This window comes from Ambystoma mexicanum, chromosome 14 (genome assembly GCF_040938575.1).
Source record: "Ambystoma mexicanum isolate Mex_15411 chromosome 14, UKY_AmexF1_1, whole genome shotgun sequence".
NCBI classification, from domain to species: Eukaryota; Metazoa; Chordata; class Amphibia; order Caudata; family Ambystomatidae; genus Ambystoma; species Ambystoma mexicanum.
This window is the reverse complement of record NC_090940.1, coordinates 281,944,591-281,959,387: the sequence shown is the minus strand read 5'-3', so window position 1 is coordinate 281,959,387 and position 14,797 is coordinate 281,944,591. Positions and strand designations below refer to the sequence as shown.

At 42.8% G+C, this 14,797-nt stretch overlaps 1 protein-coding gene across 1 annotated transcript in view; it reads left to right on the top strand.

Annotated features, from left to right (window-relative positions):
- The window catches only part of POLE2 (DNA polymerase epsilon 2, accessory subunit), a 1,095,907-nt gene extending 1,089,159 nt beyond the window's left edge, over nucleotides 1-6,748 (top strand). The window contains exon 19 of the mRNA XM_069637399.1: nucleotides 6,447-6,748. Within this exon, the coding sequence (XP_069493500.1) occupies nucleotides 6,447-6,465 (19 nt within the window). The 3' untranslated portion in view covers nucleotides 6,466-6,748. The remainder of the gene's footprint in view (nucleotides 1-6,446) is intronic.
- Nucleotides 6,749-14,797: the final 8,049 nt, after the last annotated feature.

Genomic DNA, 14,797 nt, shown 5'->3' with positions numbered 1-14,797 from the left:
AGGATTATTGCCTTTGTTCAATGTTTGCCAGGCCATCCTCCGACCAGCCTCTCTCTGCCTCCACAACATCTCCTGTGCGGGGAAGCCTGTCATCTTCTGATGAAAGGTGCCATTGAGCTGATGTCCTGTTCAGAACAAGGCAAGGGTTGGTAGTCTTTGTACTTTCGGGTTTCCGAAGGAGTATGGGACTTGCTTCCCATTCTGGAACTGAGGATTTTGAGCAATTCGTCTGAAGCAGAGGAAGTATCTGAGGTTCATAGTGGGATCCTCCCACTATCAATTCAGAGTCTTGAAGTTCTGCCTTTCATCGCCACCAGGGTCGTCTTCAGACTGCCGGCAGTGGCTGCAGATCGCCTGAGGAGGCAAAGCATTCAATTACCACCCTACCTGGATGACAGGCACATCTGAGTTCTCACGCCAGACCTGGTGTCTGTACATGTGTTGCATGTGCAGCCGGCTGTGCAATTTTGGCTTATCCCTAAATTTGAAGCAGTCCAATGTTTTGCTGTCTCAGTCCTTCCAATTCATCAGTGCGGTTCTGAACACTCGCCTGGTCAAACATTTTCCGCATGGTTCATGTCTTCCATTCCCAGAAGACGGTTCCGTCTTCTGCTTTTCTATTCCTACTGGGACTCAATTTGTCTTGCGTCCTAGTGGTGCCAGAGGCCTGATTGTACATGAGGTTCCTTGAGTGGCTACTCCCTTGTCTATGGTCTCAGTTCCAAGGCAACATGTCGGATCTCTTACAAGTCGTAGACTTGTGTTGATGGATCTCGTATGGTGGTCTTTGAGAGACAATTGTTCAAAGACCTTGGCAGTGAAGCCAGCGGTGCGGGCTGCACTCCCTTGTCCACTACAAAGTGGTTTCTATTATTTTATAATGAATATATATCCGGCGTACAGAAAATAGTATATTCAGTCAGTTTCATCTGTTTTTACTGAATTTTTATTCATAGTATTCTCAAATTATGAGATCCCTATTAATGCAGGTGCCATTAGGAAGGCCAATGCATTTCGGAATAACTTCCTTCATCAGGGCCTTATCATTCTGGTTTCAAAAAACATAACACATATTCATAATCACCAAAGTAATAGATATTAAAATGACAATATTCAGTGAATGGTGTTGCGCAAACCCCATGTTAACCATGTTAAATCCCGATCAATATTCATTCCAGTGTAAACATTTCCAGTAACCATCATGGTCACGTCCCATTGATTGATGTTTAGAGAATGAATTCATCACCATACGTAAAAGTTCCATAATAACGTAAATACCGCAAAACATAATCATACCAGTATGCATCACAGTCGTAATTAGAAGAAAATAATAAAAATACATACAGACAGGGATAATAAGTTGAAGTGATGGGATGACGGAGTATGCAAAGAAATATAAGGGAGATAGGAAAACATTAGCAAAGGAGAATAAATGAAACGGCAGCATTTAGTATTGAGGTCTGTCACAAAGAAATAACGAAAAATAGTGGATGCTGCATCGACTGACCTCTTATAATGAGAAAAAGCAGCTTCTGCACGTGAACCGTGTTTAAGAAAATAATCTGTGTGCTGCTTAACGCATCTATAGACGTTCAGCGCGATCTCGCGATGAGGATCTGCAATAATTGGAAATCCGGGAAGAGTCATGATGTACGATCTTTGTCAATGGATATTTATGTTCAGATGCAGTCTGAATCTTACCTGATGCTTCGCAGAGACTAGCAGTGAAATGCTGAACAGTCGCGAGGACGCGCGTTTCACTGCGGATAGATATGTTGTTAGGGCGTTGCTATGGGAACACCTGTATGTAATGTTAACTGGGTGTAAAATGTGGCGGCCATCTTCTAAGGTGGATCGTGTCAATTCAAAAAGCCGTACTGTGTGCATAGCAAGCATATTTGTGTGCAGGATAGACACGGATAACAGGTAAGGAAACTGATTATCCTGATTCTGTTTTAACACTTTAAAAATGTATAGAAACCACGCCAAAAATTACGTAATCCCTCAAATAACAAAATAAAATAGAAAATGTGTATTTGGTAAAGAGTGGCATCTGTAATCATCATTGAAATTAACAATAAAGATATGCATGGAAGAAAGAACAGTTTGCAAAGAATATAGGAATACCAGGCTACATGAGATGCTGGTTAAAATGAAAAACGTGAATGAGTTCCAGATTGAAATGGAAGCTTAATCAGGTAGTTTAAGAGCCCGATGAGTTCTAATGGTAAATCTCAACATTACAAATCTTTGTTGCGGGAACACAGATGCTAAAACTGAAATAGAAAATAAAAAATTAAATGAGAAATCAGATAGAAATTACACGACGGGATAACTATTTTGCATACGTATTGTACTAATCTCATATGCATATGTACTAATGCATTTTGTACGAATCTCATATGTAAATTATTTGAAGGCATTCATGTCTATTAAGACGGAACGGAATGTTGAATTCTGTCTTTTACAACAATGTGTTAATGGGACAGAGTATTGAAAACAGTACGGTTGTGCATAATTCACATCATTGATCTAAATCACACAAAAAAACTTAAATCAAACTCCTCATTGATTCCATTAGTGAATCTAATTTGTCGATCCAAAACGCTTCTTGTTGAGCTCTCCATTTTTTCATGTCCTTGTTGGATCCTTGGGTCGCTTGTACCTCTAATACGGCATACCTCAATTGGGTTATGGAATGTCCATTAGCTTTGAAATGTCTTGCTACTGCTGAAGTCTGATTGTTATTACGAATGCATGATTTGTGTTCATTGATTCTCACTCGTATTTTCCACGCTGTTTCTCCAACGTAATCAATCCCACAGGGGCACTTGATGGCATAAACAACATTTTCGGACATCCATGTGGCATGATACTTGAGTTTAATTTTTGCTCTTGCTCTTTGAGAGACAACCTTCTGAGAGAGTTGTTGCTTTAGCAGCTTTTGCCCCAGCTAACAAGGCGTCCTTGAAAGGCTGGTGTGGTTACTGTTCAGTATTTTGGTGAGCAGTGTTTGATTTCTGAGAGAAGCCTGTGATTACATCAGTTTGCTGGAGTTAAGGCCGATCAGGCTGGCCATGGTTCCTTTCTCCCTTCGGTGCGGGGCAAATGCGTGCTTGTCCTAAGGGACAATACAGTGGTCATGCATTACCTCATAAAGTGAGGTGGTGTTGGGTTATTGCCTCTGCAGAGAAGCAGTGCAACAGGTTCTGGGCTCTAGAGTACAGCGTCTCTCTGACACCAGCTCATCTAGCTTTGACAGACGACGTAATAGTGGATGTCTTGAACAGACAAACTTCTGCTTCCTATGAGCGGGAGGTCTGCCAGGAATTTCTGGAGGAGATATTCTCCTAGTGGGGGACTCCCCATGTGGACCTCTTTGCCTCCGGTGTCAAAAGGAAGGGTGTGGTGTTCTGCTCCTGGGAATTTCCTCAGCAGAGATCTCTTGGGGACCGCACTTATGGTGGAGTGGGACTTTGGATCTGCTCTATGCATTTTTGACGATACCTTTCATATCATTAGTTCTCAGGAGGCTGCGCTTGTTTGTTTCCACATTGATTTTGATCGCTCCATACTGGGCCCGGAGTAGATGGTACCCAGAGCTTCTGAACATGTCCATTTGCCTTTCATGGCGCATCCCGTCAAAAATGGGCCTGCTCTCCCAAACGAAGAGGTAGGTGCGCCACCTGAACATCAGCAGCCTGAACTTTCAGGCTTTGCTGGTGAGAGGCTGAAATACAAGGAGTGAGATGTGCCAGAGAGTGACGTGAATGTGCTCCTTTCTGCTAGCAGACCAGCCATGAAGTCCATTAATCTCTGCATATGACGGAAGTTCTCTGCTTCGTGTCAGGAGAGGGATCTGGACTCTTTCACCTGTCCTACCCCCTAGTGTTGGAATTTCTACTCTCGTTGGCTGGGAATGCCTAACAATTTGCACTGTGAAGGTGTGCCTAGTTGTCTTATCGGTTAAGAGATCCCCTGGCCAGAGCTTTCTTCGCAATCCCCACTGCATGCAGTTTCTGTGAGGATTGAGCAACCAGTGTCCTCCACGCCAGATTGTTCCTGCATGGGATTTTTATTTAGTGTTGACTTTCTTGATGCATTCATGTTTGTTTAGATTGCTCCCATTTAGGATGATTTTCCAGGTAGCAAACACTTTGCCAGCCAGCCAGTACGCTACAGGCGTTTTCTATTAAACCTCCCTTCTTGTTTTATTTTTTTTTAAAGAGCAGGTGCCCTTAAAAGTAACACCGTTCTTCCTCCCGAAGTTGGTCTCCAATTTCCATCGCTTTCAAAAGATCCATCTTGTGTTTTCTTCTCCACCTCACCCATCCAAGGCTGAGGAGTGTTCCCATCGGCTGGGCCCAGTGCAAGCCTTAAATCGCTATGTCTCTGGCGAGGGACGTCAGGAAAGATGGCAAGCTTTTTCTGGGTTATGCTGGTGCCTGTGCTAACATGTTTTTCAGTAAAACGACCCTGTCACAATGGAAAAATCTCTGCATCTCGGAATGCTCCGATCTGGCTTGGAAGGATGCATGTGAGGGTCTTGGGGCTCATTCAACCAGTAGCTGGCTGCCACCTCTGCCCTGCGGAGGAGGTAGCCTCTGTCTCGAACATTTGCCAAGCTGCTACGTGGGCCTCACTTCACCCGATTGCCAAACATTACGTCTTGGATTTTCCCTAATAGTAGGTTGCTTGTTTCAGTAGAGTGGTCTGCCAGTTTTTTCTCGTCTAAGTGTTGCTCTCCTCCTTTCTCAAGGTCTACATACTTCTTTGCAAGTCTCATAGATGATAAATCCTTTGGAGTAAGGAATCCATTATAGGAACAAATTACTTAACTCGCTGCAATTTTCTTTCTAATGGATGTTCCTCCCACAGATTCCTCATCGCCCTCCTACCCTCTTGGTGGCTAGAATGCACACCTAATCTGTCCTGTTGTCCCTCAGTGGTTGAGTTTTAGGGAACAAGAGCAGAACTGAGTTTATGTGGTGCAGCAACACCATATATAGGGTATCGGGTAATATTTTCGCCAGCAAAAATATCGCCGTACATATGGTTGTCGGGAACGGCCATAGGCAATATTTTTGGTGGCGAAAATATTAGGTGCGGGGGTGTCCCCCGCACATAAAAAAATTATGTGGGGGTTGCAGGGGTGTCCCCCGCAGGGTCCATGTGTTATTTTTGCTGCAAAAATATAGCGTTATTTTTGCTGCAAAAATATAGCAATATTTTTGCATCGCGATATTTATGCGGCGAAAATATCACATGGAACCATATCTAGTTGCCCCAACATCTGGTGCAGAGCTGTGCTAAACCCCCAGTGTTGAAAACGTTTCCAAAGGCAGCTGGTGCTGGAGGTAGGCTATCAGAGATGAGGAATCCTTGGGTGAGACCCAAGGCTATGTCCTCTTCTGGCTAGGTTTGGAATGGGCTCTGAAATCTAGCCTCACTAGTACCTTCCTCTTACAGAAGTGTAGAATAGTTATGCAGCCAAAAGTCCTCGGACCTTATTAAACCCCCTGAAAATGGAAACACAAACTTGACATTTTCTGAAGATCTTCACAACTTGGGGTACTTCTCGTTCATCTACCTATTTCCCAGCAGTATTCACATTTCTTAACACATTTAGTCACTGTCCTTGGAAGTTAGGGCATTTACAAAATAGGTAAGCAAGTAGACACTTATAATTTATTTGGTAGTGAACAGAATTTCCTGTAGTATTTTCAGAGATGTTCCTTTGTCCAAACATGTCACGCGAAGGCTTCTGGGTGTTCTTGTTTGCTTGTGCCCTGAAGTAAGGAAGCTACAACCTCTGTGTGAATGATGCATTGTTCATGTTGCCCCATCATTCCTTGAGTCCATGCCGTTCTGTGCATTGAAGCAGATGAGTTTTTGTCCTGTTCAGATATGAGCCATATGCACATTTCCAAAAGCAACTGTTTTGACTATCAAATGTGTCCATTATTACAAAGATTCTTTCCGATGTGCCCCTCAACCAGTAAACCATTGGACTTGAACTGTATTCAAGGCTGAACACAAGTTGAACCACAGAAATACTACACTATTTGGATATTGGATAAGAACTAAACACCCGCCTTGCCCGAACCAAGACCGCTATTACAGTGTCAGCTTTTTGTAATCCGTAGGCTTAGGGCATCAATGGAGGGGTTTCCATGAGCATTCTGTGAACATGACAGTCTGGATGTTTTTGCAAGGGCTTTGGTCGGACAGCCTGTTGATCACACAGTATTCCATCAACACCTTGTACACCATTACTGTCACCATTGTTTGGTGTCCTCTTACTCGTAATGGGTTCCTTCTGCCTGTAAAGTTGACTTTGAATGCTGCATAGCCGCATGCCTGTATTAATCTACAAAGTAGCATCATGCCAAGATTTAAGATTGTAACAGTTGATCAAACATCTAAACTTGTTGTTTTTTTTACAGCAAACTTCAAAGTGTTTGAATTTCTGTCGAACTGTAAAAGTGAAATAACGTCCTGCTTATTTATAAATAAACTTTTATTGCCACGTTTCATAAAAGAAAATAACCAACCCCAGGATCCTTCAGTTGAACACAAGCACACAACTGGATAAAGGATAAAGGAAGCTCTTTTAGATGGAAAAGGAGCCGATGACATGAAAGTATTTTTTGTAATTCGACAACTAGCCAAATTTCGTCGTGGACTTGAATTTATGTATTTTATATGTTAATATTGATGTATTTTGTAATTAAACTGTACAGACTTTCTTCTGTGTGCACTTATTTTACACATATAATTACTAGGTCTGTTATGTGATGTTCACTTGTAGCAAATAGAAATATCTAGGATTATTTGTTTTGCTGAAATTGGCTCTGTGCGCAGTAATGATTTCTCATTTGCTTAGAACATTTAGCCGAAGTACTTTACATAAAACATTCTTTCTTCAGTTATATTATAGTGCAAAGTGGTTGTTAGAATTGATCAGTGCCTCCAAACAATGGAGGAATCATGGGCTGATCGTGTCCTATTTTATAAATTTTTGAAGACATCTTCACAGAACATGTTGATGAATTAATCAATGCAGAATCCCTAGCAGAGCAATACTGGTGGCCGTATTGTTATATTATTTAACCATGGAAGCACGGCCAGATCAGGGATATTGCAGTAGTGCCGTTGTGCAAAATGAGTTCTCGGTTTGATGGGAAATGGGACTGATATTCGAAACCCTTGAGATTTTCAAATCAGAGTTTTTCAGCTGAATATAAGGGGTCCTTGTTTTCACCAATACTGCGAAAAATTAAACTGGAAGCTTAGAGCAAATCAGGTTTCACTGACCGCGTTGATACAAGAACAATTTTACTGGGGGAGAGTTCCTGCAAAAGACATGCAGACATGCCAAACGTTTACATGTACTTCCTGTGTAGGTAGCTTTAAATTCATGCATACAATTGCAGGGAAATGTGATGGCGTCACAAGATCACATTTTGTTTGACATATTTGCTTCCGACAGTGAAGTTATTTTTCCAGCACAAATGCTGCCTGGCTCTCACTGCTGTGGTTAGGATTTATTCTTCACTTAATTGTTTTCAATCAGTGCAGATGTACATTTACAGGAAGTTTCTTGAATCTATGGCAGTCACACAGCTAGCATCAAACAAACAATAGGTTTGGTCTGACCATAGCTTTATTCACTTTGATATTATTCCACCTACGCGGCTAAGGAAGAAGCCATCAAAGGTTACTATTGTCTCCCGGAATGATCAGGCCCTTCCTGCTGAAGCCTTGAGCCCCACACCCTGTATTGCTCCTTTGCATTTTAATTTAGATGCTCATGCCACCTCGCATGAACTGGCTTTTGCATGCAAGACCTCTCGGTCTACTGCTGTAGACCAAATTGCCCCACTTAAATCTCGCACTTTACCAGGCAAAAAAAACTAATAAACCCTAGTATTCATCAGTTACATGGTCTGAAACTGACTAAGCGAAAGGCTCATAATGTTTGGATGAAATTTGAAAACAGGGATGCTTATGTCATTGCAGCTAAAATGTATAAGGACACTATTATTGAAGCCAGGAAATTGTTCTATGATTCACGCATTGCCGATGCTTGATTTGACACCAGCAAACATTTAAAAATGTTAAAGGAATGAATAAATCCGGTTCTCTCTGAAGAAACTGACTAGTGACAAATCTTGGGGTGCCTCTATCCAGAAAGCCATGGTTAAAAAGGTGCAATATATCAGAGAGAATATTAAGGATAAAATCAAAGTGGCTTGCGATCAATCAACTAATGATGGAACCATGGAAAGGGAGCAAGTTATCCGGTGCATCTTCTGTTATGATACCTGGCAGAATGTCAAACCCTTTTATGTTTAGGCCAGTGACTGAGGCAGAAGTTTCGGCATTGTCGCTCGGCTTAAAACTACCACCTGTAAAGGTGATGAGTTCCCAGCAATCCTCATTAAAGACTGTGTTCCAACCCTAATCCCTCTTATTTCTAAGTTTAATAGATCTTTCTCAGGTCCCGTGCCAGATCTTATCAAACAAGCCTGGATTACAACTTTTTTTTTTTTTTAAACTACTCTAGACCCTGATGTTGCAGTCAATTATAGACCCATTACTAATGTGCTGTTCTTACTCAAAATGTTTTGTCGAGCTGCGTATCTCCAAGTTCAGGAACATCTTTTTAAACAAAACATCCTTGGTAAACGTTATCAGGTTTTAGGCAGGCACATGGCAATGAAGCGGCCCTCTTGGACTTGAACGCTAACATTCTGCAGGCCCTGGGAAAAGGTGCTATTGTTTTATTGATACTACTGGATTTATCGGCTGCATTTGATCTAGTCGATCATACCCTCCTGGTCGAGAGATTATCTCACTCTTAAAATCTTTTCTGGCTGTTCTGTCGGACTGAGTATTTAGTGGGGCTGAAGCCGTGGAGGACTCGTCAACGTGCTTTGTGGGGTGCCACAGGTGTCATGTCTATGTCCAACCTTATACAACCCTTGTTTGAATTATTGGATGCTAAGGGCATCACCCACACTAATTACGCGGATGACACTCTGTGTCTTATCCCCCTTTCAGGGGCTTATATAAGGGCTCTGAAGTCATGAATGAAGTGTACTCCCTTATCCAACACTGGATGGCTCTTAATGGATTGGCACTAAATGATTCTAAAAATGGAATTAATTTTAGCAGGTACAGCCGCTAGACTCAAGAAATTAAGTCTGAAGTATAAAAGTTTCATCGTTGCAGATTGCTCCATCGCTACCGCAGATAAAGGTAAAACTCTAGACGTATATTTAGATTCAGAAATGTCTATGAAGGCTCATATCAATAAGATTGTCTCAACCTCTGCACACCATCTGAAGCTGCTGAGCCAAATTAGACCCTTAGCATACAAGTAAAGCTGTGCTATTTTAGCAAGGGCAATCATTGAAGCTAAAATTGATTACTTTGGCAGTTTGCTGTATGGAACATGTAAGGGTAGCATTGCTAAATTATAAGTGATTCAGAACAGTGCTGTGCCAGTTGTTGAAAGACTGGGGAAAAGAGATCATGTCTCTCAGGCTAGGCGTGCACTTCATTGGTTGCCCATGGAAGCTCAGATAACCTTCCAACTTTTCACCTTCACATTCCTATTTGGTGCAAGCCCCAGCTACTTATCGGAAAGAATCTCTTGACTGCGTGTACAGAGAAACTGAAGATCTAATTTTACTAACTTGCTGCCCGTGCTGAGATGTAATCTGGTATTAGGTGGTCAGTGTGCCTTTGACCATGCTGCACCTGAACTTTGGAATACTCTGCCGCCTGAATTGCGGGGCTACTGCTCCTTGGAACCTTTCAAACGAGCCCTGAAGACCTAACTTTTTGCCTAATTATCTTGCCTTAATCAGATTCATTCTCCATGGATTATTTCGGTCTAGTGCAGGTATGCAGTTTTGTCCGTGCTGTAGTCCGTGTCTGTTTTTGTGTTTGAGTGCCCTGATGCCCCCGGCTTGCTATTTGGCACAATACAAATAATAAATGAAGACAAAAGATGATTTTCAGAGAGGTCATAAACGCATTCAATGTCTTAAATGAGAAATCCTATTTATTTACTGTGTAACGAATTCAGCAGGACACAAGTGTTTACAGATTTAGAAAAACTTTATTAGCAAACCATTTAAAAATGCTTCTTTGTTGTGCACATGGGAGCAATATACATAAAGTTCAATCTCAAACAGATTTCATCACTTGAATAATGAATATTTAATCAAAAAGTATTCCACCATTAATCTGCCTGGTATAGTTTAATGCCGAATGTTCTGCAGCCAGCTGAGAGCAGCAGCACCCAGACTTTAAATGTTGATACATTGTGCTTCGGCCTAACAAGAGCCACACACAAGAGGGCCCTCCTTAATTTGAATGGCCTTCATTGGGACACGCTCAATTTTCAAAACCTAATTATTGGAGATACCCATGTGTTCATGAATAAGAGATATTGTTATTGAAATCTAAAAACAACAAACCCCACTATTCGTTCTCTAACACTGTGCCTTAAAAACTGAATATACATATACAAGTGTATTGAAGACACTTTATCCACTAATAAATGTAACCTGTTCCAGTGATCGTTACCTTGTCTGTACTTCTATGTTTCTCTTTACAATTCAAATGAATTGTAATTCAGGTCTTGCTCCTCAAAACAGTAGTTCTGGAGAACCTAATGATTAATAATGAATATGGAATATTGATAATTATCAAGTAGTTTATATATTCCCTTTAGAATGTTTTTATTATTAAATAACTTATGAATGTTTGTTCCGGCATGTGTGTATGTTTATATATATTTGTATTGGTGTGCTCGACGTCTGCGGCATCTCCCAACGCTGGCGACTCGCTCTAGAGTGATAATATCACTACTACTGGGAAGAAAAATTAACCATTCCGCGTGTTCCGAAATTCTTTATTTTACAGGTATTAAAGTCTTGAAATCATACGGGCATTTGATTGAATAGATGATGTTGGAACTATTGCATTTGGTAAAGCTAATAAGTGTCCATGTGACGTCATTATATTGAACATTTTTAGTGATAGTTGTAAACTGGCAGGCCACATGGTTGCCACACTTATGGCTGTTGTCTTTGATCTTCACGATGGCATGAATACATTCCACATAGCAGGTTGGTAACGCATTAGCTTTCCAACGCTCATAGCTTGTTCTAGCTTCAAATTGTTTGTAAGGAAGCTACAAGCAGCTCTCTTTTCCGAATTTGTTAACAATACGCTGAGTAATAAGGTTTCTGAGGCTTGTGGATCTGCTTAGAATCACATTTTTTGCATAGGGTGACATCTAGTGGTAGCTGCAGAATATTGCACATAACGTTTTTGAAGTTTAAAAAGGTACGTAAACAGGGCACGTTTGTAATTCTATCCCTTGTTTGTTGTTGACTGTACCCATGATCCCTCACGCGTCGAAGTCCCTCTGGTTCTTTTTTCCACCATTGTGGTTAGTCGTATTTATCACAGAGTCCCGTAGCAATGCTATTTTGGAGTTTAGATCTCTTTTAGTCATACTACAGTTACTGCTCGACGGCAGAACCTGGAAGATCGAAACAGACAATTGTTCTGGCAACAGGCTTCGGCCTCCATTCCCTGATTCTAGTGCTCTTGTCTCCCTGCTTTTCTTTTCTCTTTCCATCATGGAGCATACTCAGTTTAAATTCTTTCCAAAGTGTAACAGAAGGTTTCCGTAGAATGACACCCACAGAGTGTGCAACCACTGCCTTCCCCGCGATCACCTAGAGTCCCCTTGTGCATCTAGCAAGCTCTTTAGACCCAAGACCCTTAAAGAGCTTCAAACAAAGCGGTGGGCAGCATACACCATGATGGCAGAATCAGAAGCAGCCACTGGCCTCTTCGAGTAAGATCCGGATGGCCAGGGCAGCGGAGGCTCTAGTTCGGAGCCCAAAGACACCACGAGGGAACCATCTGGTTCCCACGCATCATTCCCCAAACCCGAAAGGCAGTCGCAGAGCGATAGTATGGTGAGCGCTCCTGGCGACAACACACACCCATCCCTAAGCCCATATCCCAAGGCTGCTCCTCGACGATGAGCCGGTGGCAGGCGCATCACGACCTACCGATCCACCGCAGAAGAAGCCTGATGTGGTTCCGCAACAGCATTTACCACATGGCAGTAAAGATAAAATACAGGCAATAGGCGTGCACAAAACCCCTTCGACGAATGGTTCAGAGACACCGAAACATCCAGCGAAAAAAACATAAAACACACTGACAGAAAAGCACATAAGAATTCTCATTCACGTAAGAAACATACCCTTGGTACCTCTGACCAGTTTGAAGAAGCCCATTCTCCTCTTCATTTCTGGAATAGGAAAGTCCATGGGAGAGCCCTGTAAATACTCATAGGGCAGGCCCTGAAGCAGTTGTGTTCCCTTTAGCTAACACATCACAAAGTGGAACCTGGACAAAAGAAAGATTTGATGAAACTATGTGTCAAGGTGTTCCCCCCTTCTCACCTGGGTCAGTTCTTTGCTGGAGTCCATGGTCGCTGCCTTCTTGCAGACGGACCTGGTTTTGAACAAGGCTGCCCGAGTCTCTTCTGACTCCAGAGTGCGTTCAGTTTCCGGGACACGGGTCCAGGAATTCGGGAAACTAGGAAAGGTGCAACTAGGACACGAGTCCAGTAAATAGGAGGAAAGGAAGGGGCAAGGAATGGGTAGCTAGACAGGTACACTGAAACAATACCGCGAGCTACGGGACACACGTCAGATCGCTACTTTGCAATAGCATTGAGGCGCGCAGAGCCGCGGAAGGAGTGGTCTATTAATAGAATACGTTACGTCCAGCGAGAAAGGGGTTTCACGCTGGACGACCATGTTGGGAGTATTATGGAGTGCAAGCCCCTTTGTGACAAGGACCAGGAAGTCCAAAAGGGACATGTTCTGTAGTTCATGACAGCATGCCTCCTCCGAAGACCCTTTCCTCCAGGTTTGCCAGAGTGCATGAGGTGAAATCTTGTGAGCAACCGTGGGGCCTTGATATTAGAAATAGGTTCCCAGGTTCTTTCACTAGGAGGGTATCCTTTCCATTCAACCAGGTATTGAAGCTGGCCCCGTTTATACCTGGAATCGCAAATCCGGGATACCTCATATTCCAGTTGGTTGTCGACCAGCAGAGGAGGAGGTCTACAGGATTTCCGGGAGGATGGAATGTAGGGTTCTAATAAAGAGGTATGAAAAACTGGATGAATTTTCTTCCAGGTGTCTGGTAGTTTGATCCGGTATGAGATGGGGTTAATAATTTCCTTGATGGGACATGGACCATAGTACCGGGGGGCCAATTTGTTTGGTCTTAGATGTCGGGGTAGTAATCTTGATGACAACCATACTTGGTCACCAACTGCATAAGAGGAGCCTGGTGGTCTTTTGGAATCCGCATATCTCTTAGTCTGCGATCTGGCCTTCTCTAAGTATTCCTTGGCCTCCTGGTGTATGTTGACGAGGGTTTCGATCCAGGAGTCAACTTTAGGTACCGGTGTAGAACGAGGAAGAGCAGAGGGTAAAACCGATGGATGGAACCCTTGACTACAATAAAAAGTACTGGTATTGAGCGCTGAATGTTCAGAGTTGTTGTAGGCGAATTCAGCAACGAGTATCAGGAGTGACCAGTCATCCTGGACCTTGGTGGCGAAACATCGAAGATACTGTTCCAGGGTCTGATTCGCACGTTCTGTGGCACCGTTGGTTTGGGGGTGATACCCTGAAGAGAGGGCACGTTGAATTCCCAGAATTCGACAGAGATGTTTCCAGAATTGTGAGACGTATTGAGGTCCTCTATCAGATGTGATCTTGGAAGGAAGTCCGTACAGGCGGAATATGTGTTCCAGAAAGATTCCAGCTAGTTCGGAGGAGGATGGTAGTTTACTGAGGGGAGTGAAATGAGCCATATAAGTGAACAAGTCTATGGTAACCATGATAGTAGTGTATCCTCGAGATGGTGGTAGTTCCACAATAAAGTCTGTAGCAATGAATTCCCATGGCCTAGTTGGCAGTGTTGGTTGCAGTAGAAGACCCGCCGGTCTCTTGTTATCATGCTTGTTTTGAGCACAGACAACACAAGCTTGGACGTAGTGCTGGATGTCAGTCTTCATCTTAGGCCACCAGAACTGTCTCTGTATAAGACGGAGGGTATTGGTGATGCCACAATGCCCGGAGGGAAGTGTGTCATGACAGAGGTTTATTATTTTCTGTTGTAATTTCTGTGTAGGAATGAGCAGTGCATTGTCCTTGAATAAATATCCTTCCTTGGCTCTTAGATTCCATTGATTTTTCCTTGACATATCCTTCCATAACGAAGAGGATTGGGTTTGCGCTCGGATTTCTTCCAGGAGGTTGACTGCTTGAGCTACGAAGATCGTGGGGGATAACATCTTAGGATATGCCTTATCTTCAGTGGTTACGTAGTCAGGATGTCGAGACAAGGCGTCAGCAATCAGATTTTGTGACCCAGGGACATGAGTGATGTGGAACTGGTACTGGGCAAAAAAGTAGGCCCAACGCGCCTGACGACTATTTCTACATTCCAATGACTCTAGAATCTGAAGATTCCAATGGTCCGTACGGACTTGGACTGGATGTCTAGCTCCCAGAAGTAAATGCCTTTACGTGTTCTTCATCTTTTGAGGGTCTTTGGAAAAGATCAATATGTCATCCAGATATACAATGACGAAGAGAAACAACATGTCAGAGAACACCCTATCCATAAAACGTTGGAAGACGGCCGGGGCATTAGCTAGTCCAAAGGGCAT